At 42.7% G+C, this 14,652-nt stretch overlaps 1 protein-coding gene across 11 annotated transcripts in view; it reads left to right on the top strand.

Annotated features, from left to right (window-relative positions):
- LOC137432446 (traf2 and NCK-interacting protein kinase) overlaps positions 1–14,652 on the top strand; it is a 100,550-nt gene that overhangs the window by 44,714 nt on the left and 41,184 nt on the right. For 4 of the 11 annotated variants that reach the window (XR_013624303.1, XR_013624304.1, XM_068124388.2 and 1 more), the window contains exons 17-25: positions 189–274; positions 766–869; positions 3,400–3,475; positions 3,564–3,692; positions 5,841–5,949; positions 9,821–9,952; positions 11,056–11,199; positions 11,326–11,460; positions 14,478–14,578. Coding sequence is in view for 4 of the 11 variants with exons in the window: in XM_068124388.2 (XP_067980489.1) it covers positions 189–274; positions 766–869; positions 3,400–3,475; positions 3,564–3,692; positions 5,841–5,949; positions 9,821–9,952; positions 11,056–11,199; positions 11,326–11,460; positions 14,478–14,578 (1,016 nt within the window). In the remaining 7 variants the exon portion in view is untranslated. Of the gene's footprint in view, positions 1–188; positions 275–765; positions 870–3,396; positions 3,476–3,563; positions 3,693–5,840; positions 5,950–9,820; positions 9,953–11,055; positions 11,200–11,325; positions 11,474–14,477; positions 14,579–14,652 lie in introns of all 11 variants that reach the window. The other 7 variants (XR_013624301.1, XR_013624302.1, XR_010985501.2 and 4 more) reach the window with 3 other exon arrangements.

Consider the following 14,652-nt stretch of genomic DNA (forward strand, 5'->3'; position numbering starts at 1 on the left):
CTACTTTTGACTCACCCTGTATATATACATAATATATATATGCACATGATAGTATCATACCTTTATGATAAGTTGATCACACTCTGTCACATTTTCACGCACTGACAATCTTGATGCTTGTAGGACTTTCCGCACTGTGTTATCTCTGAAATTATGATGCTGGAACTTTTCATTCTTCTAAATACCAGGTATGAGTACCGGGTCACCACTGGAAGGCCTGCCTGAGATCTTTGAGACCTTTGGGTTGGGAAAAGAAAAAGGCAGCAGAAACCCAGTAAGTCTAAAATATTTTAGTCATGCTATGAAAAGGAGAATATTGAGGAATTTCGTTAGCCTTGTGATTCTTTCATCATAACAGTCATCAAAATCATTGTTGGCTCATGAGAAATATTCACTTTCACCTTTCCTGTTTTTCTTCTCTCTAAGACCTGAGACTGGGCACCGCTAGGGGCTAACATTTATTGTGAACCTGCCATCATTGAGATAACAAGGTTAAGGGGATGAAATTCCAATGATTTGATGTAACAGTTGATGACCCCAGTGAATTTTTCTTTCTTTCCTCGATTTTCCTACTTCTTGCTTTTTCTCTACACTATGTGACAACTCTGCCGATTGTCCATTTGCGAAGGCCGATACGTACCTGAAATCTACAGAGTTATTTGGTGTTTGTTCATTTGAGGAGAGTGCAAATTTGGTAAATGCAGTGCCTCCCTCTTCTTCAAACATCTCACCTGCTACGCATACATTTCCTTTCTCCTCCTTCAGCTGAATGGGCGTAATACACAGTACTCTTCATCCAGCGAAGATTCTGACAATGAGCAGATGGCACAAGATGGTACAATTCCTGTCCGTGGCATCAAAGAACTCAGGTATTGTTTTGTTTTTCTTATATTCTCGTTTTTGTTTTTAATCCTGTATATTATAATTTGGCGTGGTGCAATTATGTCATTACAAAGGAGTGGCAGCATATCTCAGCTGTTGGCCTGGTGCTAGCTTATATTCCTGCATCGATCGAATGTAAATTAGAACAACAGTTGGAATTTGCATGCAGCCAGCATGGGGTGAGTGAGACATCCTGTAGCATTGCTATCCCATGTACGAGTGCCGTTCACATTTGACTTGGAGCTTTGCTTATAACCAAACTTATCTAAAATCTTAATATGCAGTCATCCCCAAACTGTGCAGACAATATTCTATACATTTCAAAGGCCTTGTTGTTATAGTTCATCAGAAATATTAGGATTATTTGTTGTTCCTCCATTTTTGTTATCTAGTTTGCAGTAATCTTGATTTTCAGCATGTGCTTTAAAGCAGGAAACACGTGACTATGGGTGTTGGTTACAAACACTATAAAGATAAATTTCCTCAAGAATGATTAATCTACACACAAAATTGGTTCAAAAAGCAAATTATCATGAGTTCTCTGACGAAGAACTTCAACACACGAGGTGGCCGTTAGGCCCATAAAGCCTGCACAATGCTAGTCAACCTATGCTTTTTTTTGTCTGTACTCTATCCTTTTTAAATGCTGAGCATTAAAGAAGGAAGCACCAAATACTATTTTTAGGGTCTTTAGTATGGCTCGGCCGGGGTTCAAACCACCGACTTCCCAGACTCAAAACAGACGCTCTCGCCATTGAACCAACGAGACTAGTTCTTGGAAATCTCAAAAACAATTATCCAAGAAACGGCAAAGTTTTATTTTTATTTTTCCGGATACAAGTTTGTAATAACCAACGATATTTTAATAACCAAGTTTGTAATAATCAAGAAAAGTGAAATGAAAATGCAAAATAACCAATCGGCAACTTTTCAAATGCAGCACAGGAGGCGGCCGCCACAAACAGGAGACAGACAAACGCACAATACCATGGTTTGTGTGTGTGTGTGTGTGTGTGTGTGTGTGTGTGTGTGTGTGTGTGTGTGTGTGTGCGTGCGTGCGTGAACATCACCTCTAGTGGATTCAGCAACCTGTGGCATAAGCTCGCTTCTAACACCCAACTCAATCCACTTCGTAAAGGAATTTGAAAAAGCAGTAACAATAAAATTACCCACTGTTTCTGGTTTATCAAGGCCCTTATAAAATTCATGCAACATTTCAAATGAACACCGTGTGATTGAAGACCCCATGATACTCCCATACTGGTCATGGTCAATAGTAGCTGAAATATCGGACTGCTGCATCCATTTACAATGAATCCCTCGCATACTCTTGCACACCGAGATGTCAAGGAGACCGGTCTTAACTTCCTTCCAACAGCTGACTTCTTCAGTATCAGAACAACAACTGCATCCTTCCAAACCTGAGGAACCTTACCTTGTCCTTGTGATAAGTTGAAAATATCAGTTAAAGGATATTATTTGTTAAAGATTATTTGTTTGTTTATTAGATATTATTACATATTCTTTGTTAAAGTTAAAGGATAAAAGTATTTGGTACATCATCAAAACCAATTGTTTTCATAATACTGGTCTGACTCAACTCACAGTACATTTCCCAAACTTGAACTTGAGGTGTCTTTATAGCTGGAAGTTTCCTTGGGTTTTGTTCACCATTAGACAGGAAGTTCCTCCGCCATTAGAGGAGATCGACTTTGGGACATCGAGGAAAAATCATGATAAATAGCTTTAGCTATTTCCTCGTCTGTCCCTTCAGGAAGTGTGCGAACAGAGATAGCAGAACGTATCTGTAATTTGCTGGCAAGTAGCTGGATACCTCGATGCCATTTTGATGGAGCAGCCGTTCTCAGATCTCGAAGGGAATTGTCATTAAAAAAAAGTTTTTGCTTGAGCAATTTTCTTACATTCCGGTAACATCACCAGTTGTTAAACCATTTACAAACGCTTTCTGGCGATGTTTTTATCATGTTCTTGACTTCGGGCATCATTCAGGGTTTATCTGCATTGCGTAATGTAACTACCTTACAGGGACAGTATCTGCCAAACGCTGTTTTTACAAACCGAGAGAGAACATCAAATTTTATCTGCATATCTGGAACTTTTGGGGGACTTGTACCCAGATCTGGTAGGGCATAGGATGAACAATTCTCTTAACAAACCTTTTTTGTCTTTTTTTTTTTTTCCTCGTCCTTAGGAAACCATAACGCTATATTATGATCATGTACTCCCATAGGAGAAGCAACTTCTGGTGTGATATAATATAATAATTAAATTAGTAACAATCAAATCCAATTATGCAAAAGCTTATGTGTCTAGTTGATCACTCTTAAACATTTTAATAGTAGGACACAAGAAGACCATCAGGATAAGGCGGAGTGGAATAAAAATGCAAATGGAGTTCATTGAAAGCAAAACCCTGATACTGGAAAAATCACCCAACCGAAGGCTTATGGCTTATGAGTTTGACGTTGTGGTTTTGTACCTTGTTTTTGTAAGCAGACACATTGCAGGGAAGGTGGGTGCCTCCAGCAGACCGTCACCCTTCTCAAGGAAGGGTGGGTCGTTCTCCGGCAAGGTGAGAAAGGACGTGATGTGCCACTAATACGGTGGTCGTTCATGTTGGAGCCTCCCTTTCCTACATTTACAATCCAAACTGCACACAGGAACAAGTGCATGGTGGAATGCAAATTCGTGGTGGAGTTCATGAGGCGTGGCCGGATCTTCTACCTCAGACCCCAAGATTCCATACACCAACATCCCCTAAAGCAACTCCTTCAGCCCTCCACGGAGAGGTAACTCCATTGATTGTGTGATTGTTTCTCTTGTGCTACTCATGTCTCGGCTTGGCAGAATTCGGTTCTTATTGGTCATTGTTGATAAATGTCGATTTTTGGATCACACTCAGACCGACAAAAAAATCTTTTTCGTCGTTAATAAGTTAAATTTATAGAAAGAACACAAAACAAACTTATTAGAGTTCCATGAATGTGTAAAAAAAAAAATGCCATGAGTGACGCAGGTATTTACATCTCTTCAAAAACAGCCTGCTCCATTTCAGAGCATTCAGTGTACAGTGCGTGCACATGGTTAAAGGAGACAGTGCATGCACGGGTTAAAGGTGACAGTGCGTGCACAGGGTTAAAGGTGACAGTGCGTGCACAGGGTTAAAGGTGACAGTGCGTGCACGGGTTAAAGGTGACAGTGCATGCACGGGTTAAAGGTGACAGTGCGTGCACGGGTTAAAGGTGACAGTGCGTGCACGGGTTAAAGGTGACAGTGCGTGCACATGGTTAAAGGAGACAGTGCGTGCACGGGTTAAAGGTGACAGTGCGTGCACGGGGTTAAAGGTGACAGTGCGTGCACATGGTTAAAGGTGACAGTGCGTGCACGGGGTTAAAGGTGACAGTGCGTGCACGGGATAAAGGTGACAGTGCGTGCACGGGTTAAAGGTGACAGTGCGTGCACGGGTTAAAGGTGACAGTGCGTGCACGGGTTAAAGGTGACAGTGCGTGCACGGGTTAAAGGTGACAGTGCGTGCACGGGTTAAAGGTGACAGTGCGTGCACGGGTTAAAGGTGACAGTGCGTGCACGGGTTAAAGGTGACAGTGCGTGCACGGGTTAAAGGTGACAGTGCGTGCACGGGTTAAAGGTGACAGTGCGTGCACGGGTTAAAGGTGACAGTGCGTGCACGCGTTAAAGGTGACTGCGTGCACGCGTTAAAGGTGACAGCGTGCACGCGTTAAAGGTGACAGCGTGCACGCGTTAAAGGTGACAGTGCGTGCACGCGTTAAAGGTGACAGTGCGTGCACGCGGTTAAAGGTGACAGTGCGTGCACGGGGTTAAAGGTGACAGTGAGTGCACGCGTTAAAGGTGACAGTGAGTGCACGCGTTAAAGGTGACAGTGAGTGCACGGGGTTAAACGTGACAGTGCGTGCACGGGGTTAAAGGTGACAGTGCGTGCACGGGGTTAAAGGTGACAGTGCGTGCACGGGGTTAAAGGTGACAGTGCGTGCACGGGGTTAAAGCTGACAGTGCGTGCACCATGTTAAAGCTGACAGTGCGTGCACGGGGTTAACATGGGGTTAAAGGTGACAGTGCAAGCAGCACAAACGCTTGCAGTGCTCATTCGCAGCACAAGCACTTGCAGCACAAGCACTTGCAGCATTCGTGTCGCAGCACAAGCGCTCACAATACTCACATTGCAGGACTTGAGGTGCAGCACAAGCAATCACATCACAGCAATCATGTCGCAGCAATCATGTCGCAGCACAAGCGCTCACAATACTCACATTGCAGGACTTGAGGTGCAGCACAAGCAATCACATCGCAGCAATCATGTCGCAGCAATCATGTCGCAGCACAAGCGCTCACAATACTCACATTGCAGGACTTGAGGTGCAGCACAAGCAATCACATCGCAGCAATCATGTCGCAGCACAAGTGCTCACAGCTATCACAAGCGCGTCAGGGCACAAGCACTCGCAGTACTCGCATGGCACAAGCACTCGCAACAATCGCGTCCGTCGCAGCACAAGCACTCACAGAACTCACATGGCAGCACAGGCACTTGCATCACGGCAAGTTCTTACACAAGCACTTGCACCATATGGCACAAAATATGGATACACACACTCCTTTCTGCTTACTCACCCTAGCCACCGGTATTTATCTATTCTAGCAACCTCTCGGCCTTTTTACCCAATTCCTTTTTTGAACTGAACTTTACTACCACCACATCTCTTGGCAAACCCCTCTACTTCCGAAATGCTCTCCGATTCTAACAAAATCTACTTTTATCTATATGTCAATCCCTTCTATACTTGAGGAGTAACCAAGCAGAAACTGGGTGGAAGATGCACAACTGTTTTTTATGCAGTTTTTTTTTAGATGAATGTTTACTACCCGATAATCCCTCTAAAGTAATCGTGTTCCGTGCTCAGCAACCCATTCAACGACTTCCTTCAAGAACTGCATCAACTCCGGCATTCTTCGGCTCCAACCAAGAAGAACAGACAGCGGGTCCGTCACCCCCAGCTGGCAGTGAATATGGTATTGTGAATATTATAAGTGTGGGGTAAAGGGGTGAATGGGCGTGGTTGGGTGAAGGGGTAAAGGTGCCGAGTTTGTACAATTTAGTGTTGGTACAAGCTGGCAACGGCAGTGGATATGACACACGCATGCACGCACACATGCAAGCAAAAACACACACACACACACACACACACACACACACGCACACGCTCGTTCAGACGATCTTCCTTTTACCAATGGATGCAAAAATCTAGTATAATTACCTCCGCCACCTCGGTTATGTTTTCACCCCTGTCTGTCTGTCTGTCTGTCTGGGTGCAGGGTATCTCAAAAAGTTATTGATTAATTCGGACAACATTTGGTGGACAGGTTGGGTGTGTGACAGGGACAAATTGATTAGATTTTGGTGAAGATACGGATCCGGTTACGAGGATTTTTAAAGTGATTCTTCAGCATTGCGAGATAGGGCCAAAAATTATATATAGCAGGATATGTCAAACGATATTTGAAGTTTGCCAGGATTGAAAGACTTGTTCTATTTGTTAGACTAGTGGAGCCTACCTGTCGCTTCGCCAACAGACCAATTAGTCATCCTGTTAGTCAAAATAAATTTACCCGCGTGAAGAGTGCTTTAACCTCAGCATTGCCCAGGTAATAAAGCAAATTGTAATCACCTATACCACCACTAGGTCACACTATACAGTACACATTTACATAGAGACTTTTCACCCCCCCCCCCCTCCCCCTCCCCCACCTCCCTTCTCTCTGCACCCCCTCCGCATCTCCCCGCTCCCCCCCTCCACGTGAGACTGTAGCCACTGTATAGGCATAATGGATAAAATTGGCTTTCATACTACAAACGTCACATTATTTTAATAACTCAATGAATTGTCGTATTTGCCATTGGCCTTCCAGTATCCAGTTCGTAGAAAGGTAAGGAAATATAGCATATACATTTTCTCTTTATGACAAAGTTTATGTACATTGAACGGTCTTGCTCCTTAGCCCTCTCTGATATCTGTTACTGCCTTGATATTAATTGTGAATAACTAACAAGCTCAGCAGTTTCCTTTGTAAATAGACAAAGTACAATCAACATGGTTATGCCGTCTGTCATTTATTCTTTGAAGCATAAACTTCTCATTTGTTTGCTTTAATTTTGGGACGGCCACAGAGATTTTATATAAGTTTCAGGAATTGTGAGCATTGTGGTTATTTCCAAGAAGTAACTAGAAAATAGAAATATAAGCGAATGTGGTGATGGATATGCCTCTACCTCGAGTTATGGTCTGTAAAATGATTATCAAAGGGCACATGACCTTTGACCTTTGACTTTTGACCTGTTTAACAAAAAATTGAATCAGTTCATCCTTGTATTACAGTCCATACTTTCAGCAAGTTTGATTGAAAAAAAACCTTCAGTGGTTCACAAGTTATCACAAAGATATTTCATTAATGGTCACGTGATTTGACCTTTGACCCTTTCAACCCAAAAGTTTATCGGTTCGCCTTTGTATCAGTGTCCATACTGCCATGTTTTATGAAATCCCTTCAGTGGTTCACTAGTTATTGCAGTAAGAAAACACCAATAACAGACAGATGGACAGACATACGTAAGTGCATGGACAGCCAGACGGACAACCCAAAAACATAATGCCTCCACAACCTTTGGCTGCGGAGGCATTAAAATTGCAAAATTTAACTCATTCTAATTAAGAGCTATTCCCTACATCATGAAAATTTATATCAGCTAAATCTAAAGAATACTGTTACGTTGTGGGGGGTAGGAGATGAAATACCTTAGGAAAGTCAGAATCGTATAAATTAGCATGCTCCGAGTGTCATGAAGAAGAAGAAGCCATCTCGATGTATCCAAGTAGGGTCGAATGTCCGGTTAAGTGTTTAGGTGTCTCCACACAGAGGAGTGGAGTTGTGCTATCTAGGTAGGGTCTGTAAGGTTAAATTCCCCTGTACATGCTTGCCTAACTGATTTTTTCCCCTAATGTTCTTATAAAACTCAGCGGGCTAGGCAATGGACTAATTCGCTCACCACGCCACCAGGTCCGACAGACCCAGCACATTTGCCAATCGGCACGTAAACCCTGACGTCATCCGAACATTCCCGAACAGAGATTAGACTCCGCCCCCCAATGACTCGTGACGAGGAGGCCAAGCCCAGGCCTTCGTGATTGGTGGAGGCACGATGGGATGATTGAGTAGCGCTCGGTGATTGGACAGAGTGTGACGTCAGCGGTCAAACATTTGAGCGCTGAAGGAAAAAGACGTCGTCTCGCTCTCTCTCTCTCTGTCTGTCTGTCTGCCTGTCTCTCCCTCTCTCTCCCTCTCGCTCCCTCTCTCTCCCTCTCTCTCCCTCTCTGTCCCCTGGTTCTGGCTGCATGGCGGACGGTCGCTCCTCTTGTGCGCGCTTGTGCAGAGAACCTTCGGAGCATTGTGAAGTTTTTGCAACATTGGAGTAGGGGGGTGTTGTTGGACTGTGGTGTCTTTTGGGGGAGCTGGGGCCACGTTGCGCTTGGTGGTGGAAGCGAGGAAGGGCTGGTTGAGTGCCTGCTCACGCCTGGGCGTTTTCTGACATGCGGGTTCGGTGCCATTACCGGGGCATGTCCCGCGCAAGCGGCTACACCGGCAGCAACGACCAACGCGGCCTTGACACACACTTTGGGGTCAGAGCGGAGGCTCAGCCCTACAGGAAGGGAAGTTATTTTTTATTTATCTTTTCCCCTTGTTTGTGTATGAGTCTGAGTGGAGACGTCTCAAATTAGGAAATAGTTCTTACCTCAACATTTTTATTACTTGCATTATTTCCATTAAATCATTATTTGTTGATTTTCAATTTATTGTCTTGTTTAATTTCTTTGTTCTGTGGGTTCGGATTAACCCCGTGTGTTCCCGATTAGATAAGGCTTCGGGCCTTTCCTGCGAGCGCCAAAGACAATCGCGCCAAGGTTCGAAATACGCCTCGGAGTTAAAGCTCGTTTCGGCTATCCGTGTGAGGCCGGTCTTCATCGGCCACAGACAGGACAATACTTACACCCCGCAGGAATTAATAAAATCCTAAGCTAGTATTTAACAGTAACGTTTTGGTTATTATCGTGTTAGGGAGTTCCACTTCCTTATTTTAGTCCTGAACTTTGTCTTCACATGATTAACCTAGTAGGAGTTTTAAGGCAATACTGAGAAAGCTGGAAATCATTTCCATGGACCACGATGCTCCTAACAGTTCTGAAAAATTAGTAAATTTTTTTACCTTGGCTCATTTACACCAAATGTTTGGAGATGTACACTATTATCAAGTGAAACCACATCTGAACTAATAACATCATCATTATCATCATCATCATCATGTACCATGCCCTATATAGTGCGTTGGTGCTGCCGAAGCAGTTACTCGGCTGTAATCCTGATTCCTATATAGACGGTTGCGGTCACCATACTCGCCACTCCGATTTAGGATGTCTGGGAAAGAATTTGGAATTTGTTCATAGTGCCAATTATGGCTCACCTATTCTTCAGGAAGGACACCGAGGGATATTTAAGGTCCACAAATCGATTCCGGCAATCGGAACGCCCAGTTTATCGTCCATCAGAGGGACGGCACAGACATTGATGAATCCCCCTGCCAGTGAAACGCTGGAATGATATTTTATAGCTGGGACAAGATTCGAAGTCAGACGACAGACAGCTGAGTGGTGAATGAATTAATATCATGTATGTTTAAACAGTGTTCATGCAAATAACTGCAGTCTATCCCTGGCATTTATGGTTCAAATTACACTTTTCAATTGTTTTATGAATTGCATTCCAAAATATGATACTTGCATGGAGCACAATCACCATAGAGGATTCCATCCCTTTCTCCCTGGTCGTGCAGTACTTGGACGCAAGCGGAAAGGCTCTCTCGTAAACGTGAATCCAGTGAACGCTCGTGTGCACAGCGACGCACCCATCATCCGAAAATACAAGAAACGCTTCAGCTCGGAGATTCTTTGTGGAGCCCTCTGGGGTATGACGACTCATTCCTTCATTCTTGTTGTGTAAATGCAGTATTTCATCTCTCATTTGTCCTACAAGCTCCGTCTGTCCGTTCCTCCGTCCGAGTTTTTTTAATTTGACCCTGGGTTCATGCCCCAGGGGAGGGGACGGAGGTCAAAACAGGGAAAAATTTTAACTCTAAACTTGATATTGGGTCAATCCTGGTGGAACTTTTTGCCATCAATTTGCTTGACATTGGAAGCGTGGGGATTTGTGATAGCGAGCCATTGACTTCACTCTACTTACCTCCACCCTGTCTGTGTCTCTGTTTGTTTGTATGTCTATCTTTGAGCAGGATATCAAAACGTTGTGGATGGATTTGGACAAAACTTTGTCGACAAGTTGGGTGTGCAACACCAAATTATTGATTTGATTTTGCTGAAGATCTGTATCCGGATGCAGATACGAGAATGCTTCACCATTAAGAGACAGGACCAAAAATGATATACAGTAGAGCATGATATTTCAAAAAGTTGTGGACGGATTTTGACAAAACTAAGCAGTTGAGTTCAGCAGGTGGCAAGAACAAGCCGATTCGATTTTGGTTCAGGTCCGGATCCAGATCCAACCTATCAGTGGGATACAAATCGTAAACTGTTCAGCCTGGTGGAGGTATGCGCTCTACCGAGTGTCGTCCTAGTTTGCCTTTGTAATACCCAATGGTGAGGCCCAAAAGTTTGAGTGACTTTTTGAATGTTTTTGAATTTTATTTTTTGGGGAATGTTTTTTTTTGATTTTTTTTTTGCCCAAAAATTATTTTTTGGGGGAATTTTTTGAATTTTTGAATTTTGAGTGAATCAGTTCTTCAAGTGATTTGTTTAGGAAGTAGGTGGAAGAGTTTCCAGACAGTCCTTTCCAAGAAACAGGGTGAATTATACTTTAAGTAGTTTGCTATTACACCGAATACAATAAATTAGGCAAAATAGTTTCATAATAAATACCCCTTATTCAATGCAATAAACGAAAATCAGAGAAAAGGATTCAGAATGAACCAAAATAAGAGAATCTACAGAGAGTGCTCATCTTCAATGTAATTGTACATCTTTCATATAATTTTATTTTCTTTCTTCACAGGAGTAAATCTGCTAGTAGGAACAGAGAGCGGCCTGCAGTTCCTTGATCGCAGCGGTGGAGGAGAGGTCTACTCGCTGATAAACCACCGTCGCTTTCAACAGATAGACGTTTTGGAAGGCCTGAACATCTTAATCACCATATCTGGTAGAAAGAGAACATTTATCCGAAGCTTTGCTCGATTTCACTGCTGTTCCCCCTGAAATAAAAAGAAAAGCGAGATTGTGAACCTTACCTTTGAATCATAGGTCTGCCTCCACGTGTCAACCGCAGGCAAGAAGAACAAGCTACGCGTTTACTACCTCTCTTGGCTGCGAAATAAAATCCTGCATAACGACCCCGAGGTGCAACGCCGCCAGGGTTGGGTGTCTATCGGAGATCTACAAGGATGTGTTCATTGCAAAGTTGGTTCGTGGCAAATGTAACTCTAACCCTCCCTAGCAGCAATTTTTTTGCCACCGTTTTCATCTCCCGCCCAAATATATACGATCTGTGAACATGTCGAGATATCCGCGAGGCAGGTCAGCATGAGTTACATGATGAACATTTTTATCGAGTCATAATTTCAACGACAGTATTTTGGAAAGAAATCATGCATTCCATGTGCCTTTTAACAAGGAGCCAGGAACTTAAGCAAATTTCCAGGATCTTAAGAAAATTGAATTTTGCAAACTTGGTTTCCTTATGGTGGTGTCATCTACCATATCAAACACAACGTCAGTTTGTGTGTGGTTGTACAGATGTCTGTCATAAAGTCTGTCTGTTCATAAGTGGAGGTTTTAAAGGCCAATCTTTTAACACAAATGTGTGTTCACTGTGGTCTATTTTTCAGGATGAAACAAACTCGAAAAACATTTCCCATAAAAGGGTAATTATGTCTCTTCCATTGGAATTGTAGACGGTGGCTTGCAAATCATGCGTCAAGGGCGGTGTACAGAAACGTTTTTTTAAAATAACAATAAATACAAGGCACGGGGAGGTGAAATTCACTGCACATGATGTGCAATGCACACAGAGTAAAACAATTGCTCACTTGCATCAGTAGAATGTCTCATAAATAAAGAAGATATAAGCCCACCTGACATTAGGCCGAGGCTTCAGACTTTGCCAGCATGCTCACGAGGCTGCACCGTCGAATAAACTGTTCCAACCTGTCATATTTGATGGGCTTTTTACCAGTTGTCAATAATAATTGCTCCACACTTCCTTTCCTGATATATCAGGCTCCTTAAAAACCCATGATTGATGCATAATATGTACACTTGTGTGACGTCATTTCTCGTTCTTAACTGTTTGATATTACCTGGTTCATCAAACTTCAAAGGTGAACATGAAGTTCTTGCACCGATATGAACCAAACATGTTCTTAGGAAATCCTCATCAAACAATACATGATGCGTTTCAGGATGGTAGACATCGGTGTTCATACGAAGTTCGTGGCTGCGGGATAGCATCAGTCTTCTCAGGGGGGCAGCAGTGCCACTACTGCAATGCCCCCTGTAGGTTAAAGTAGGAATTCATCATTTGTTCAGTGTGCTCGACTACTCTTCACGAAGGATACCATTAGATCTACAACGTCCACCAACTAATTCTGGCAGAGAGGACATCCAGTCTACTGTCTATCCGAGGGACGGCACATACAATGAATGATGCCTCGCCCTCCAGGTGAAAGAAATGATAGCTTATACCTGAGCAGAGATTCGAACTACAATCGGTAATCAAAGGCGAGTGCACAGACCTCTAAGAGTCTAAGCTTTCTTGCCAGTCCAGGATAGTCGTGAAAAATTGTGACCCCTTTGATTTAAATATGCTTCATGTTAAGCTTTATTTATACATTGATTTTGCCGAAGGAGTTCTAACAGTAGTTTTACTATTGAGGCAGGCAATATGCCTTGCAATATTGAAGAAGAATAAATAAATTAATAATTGCAATAAATAAATAATAAATAATAAATTGCAATTTTACTATAATTCGCCAAATGTCTGTCCGTCTGTCTGTCTGTCTGTCCGTCTGTTCGAAGGTACCGCAAAAACGGCTGAACCGATCGCAACTATATTTTGAGTGGGTAATCCTGGGACCCCCTGGAGTGAAATAGGCTATATTGTTTTTCCAATTTCAGCTTTGGCCTCCAGCATTTTCAGGTTTGGACTCCCGCATAATGTTGTTTTTCTGGTGCCGCACAAACGGCTGCACCGATCGCTGTACAGCTGCACCGATCGGCTGCACCGATCGGACTCTGTGACCTCGGACAAAGACCTTTTATAAGGACCTGGGTTGAATCCCTGCTTGAGAGAATGCCAAACCCCTCCCCGCCATCATGGTCGTCTCTCCAACTCACAATCCCACGAGATATGCGGAAAGGACGACCCAAAACCAATTATCTTCTTTTGGATTCGTATATAAACATCATTAAAAGTAAATAATGACCTTGGCCAAAGTTCAAACGACGTGGGTTTAAATTCTACATGAGAGAATTCCACATAGCTATTTGGGCGGTGTATAAGCTAACAGATTGCTGTCTCCATCGATCTTGACCAAGGCCATAACACCTATCGGCTCAAAATCCTTTTAACTGTTGACTTGGTAGTTTTTATAATGAAGGAAACACGTATCGGGAGTACATACACTACTCACAATAAGTTAGGGATATTGGCAGGTTCTTCGGTGTGGTGATATTGTGTATTAATTATGTTGAAAAAAGTTGTTGGTCCTAATTCTATGGTTATTAATGTGTGAAAAAACACAGCATTCTTGATTTCAATACCATAACCCTAACCCCTATAAAAAAAAAAAAACTCACTCCCACAATATCCCTAACTTATTGTGCGTGTAGTGTACGACATCGCGATTGTGAATGTGACAGCTCTGAGGCGTCTTTCGAGTCGCATCAAATTATTCATTCATTCATTCATTTAATGATCATTACACTCATTCTTACGCTCATTAATCATTCATTAAACATTAAACGTTCATTAAACGATTAGGAAAATAAAAACGAAAAACATTACGAAATTACGTTCACACCGTCACATCAAATACGACCGTGACACAAACATCGTCACAATGAAAACATCGTCACAAACGTTACGTTACGCAATTCAAACCGTGAACACATCGAATATTGGAGAGCCCATTGCCCAAATTTGAAACACGATGGAATATTATTTACCGATATGAACAGTGATGTGGTTTTTATTGAAATTCTACCAATACTGTTTAGATTTTTATGACTTGCGTATGATATGATTTAACGGATGTTTATAAAAAATCGTTTAAAATAAAAAAGCCTTCAATTTCTGATATTTTGCCTTTTCATTTGGGCCTCCCTCTTGAAGCCCCGCCCGTAGGGCCAGGTACCGTTGCTAGTATGATAAATTGAGGAAGTCCATTGTTGTTGCAATATGCTCATCCTGGCTGTTTGCAGTGAGATACGAGCGGATCCGATTCCTGGTTGTCGCTCTCCGCTCAGCGGTCGAGGTCTATGCCTGGGCTCCGAAACCTTACCACAAGTTCATGGCTTTTAAGGTGGGAATCTCACACTCAAGTTCTCTTTATAATGGAAGACTTTGTTCTCTAATAAGAAATGTTAAGAAATGAAT

Source organism: Myxine glutinosa, chromosome 8, assembly GCF_964187855.1.
Source record: "Myxine glutinosa chromosome 8, kmMyxGlut1.1, whole genome shotgun sequence".
In the NCBI taxonomy this organism is placed as follows: Eukaryota; Metazoa; Chordata; class Myxini; order Myxiniformes; family Myxinidae; genus Myxine; species Myxine glutinosa.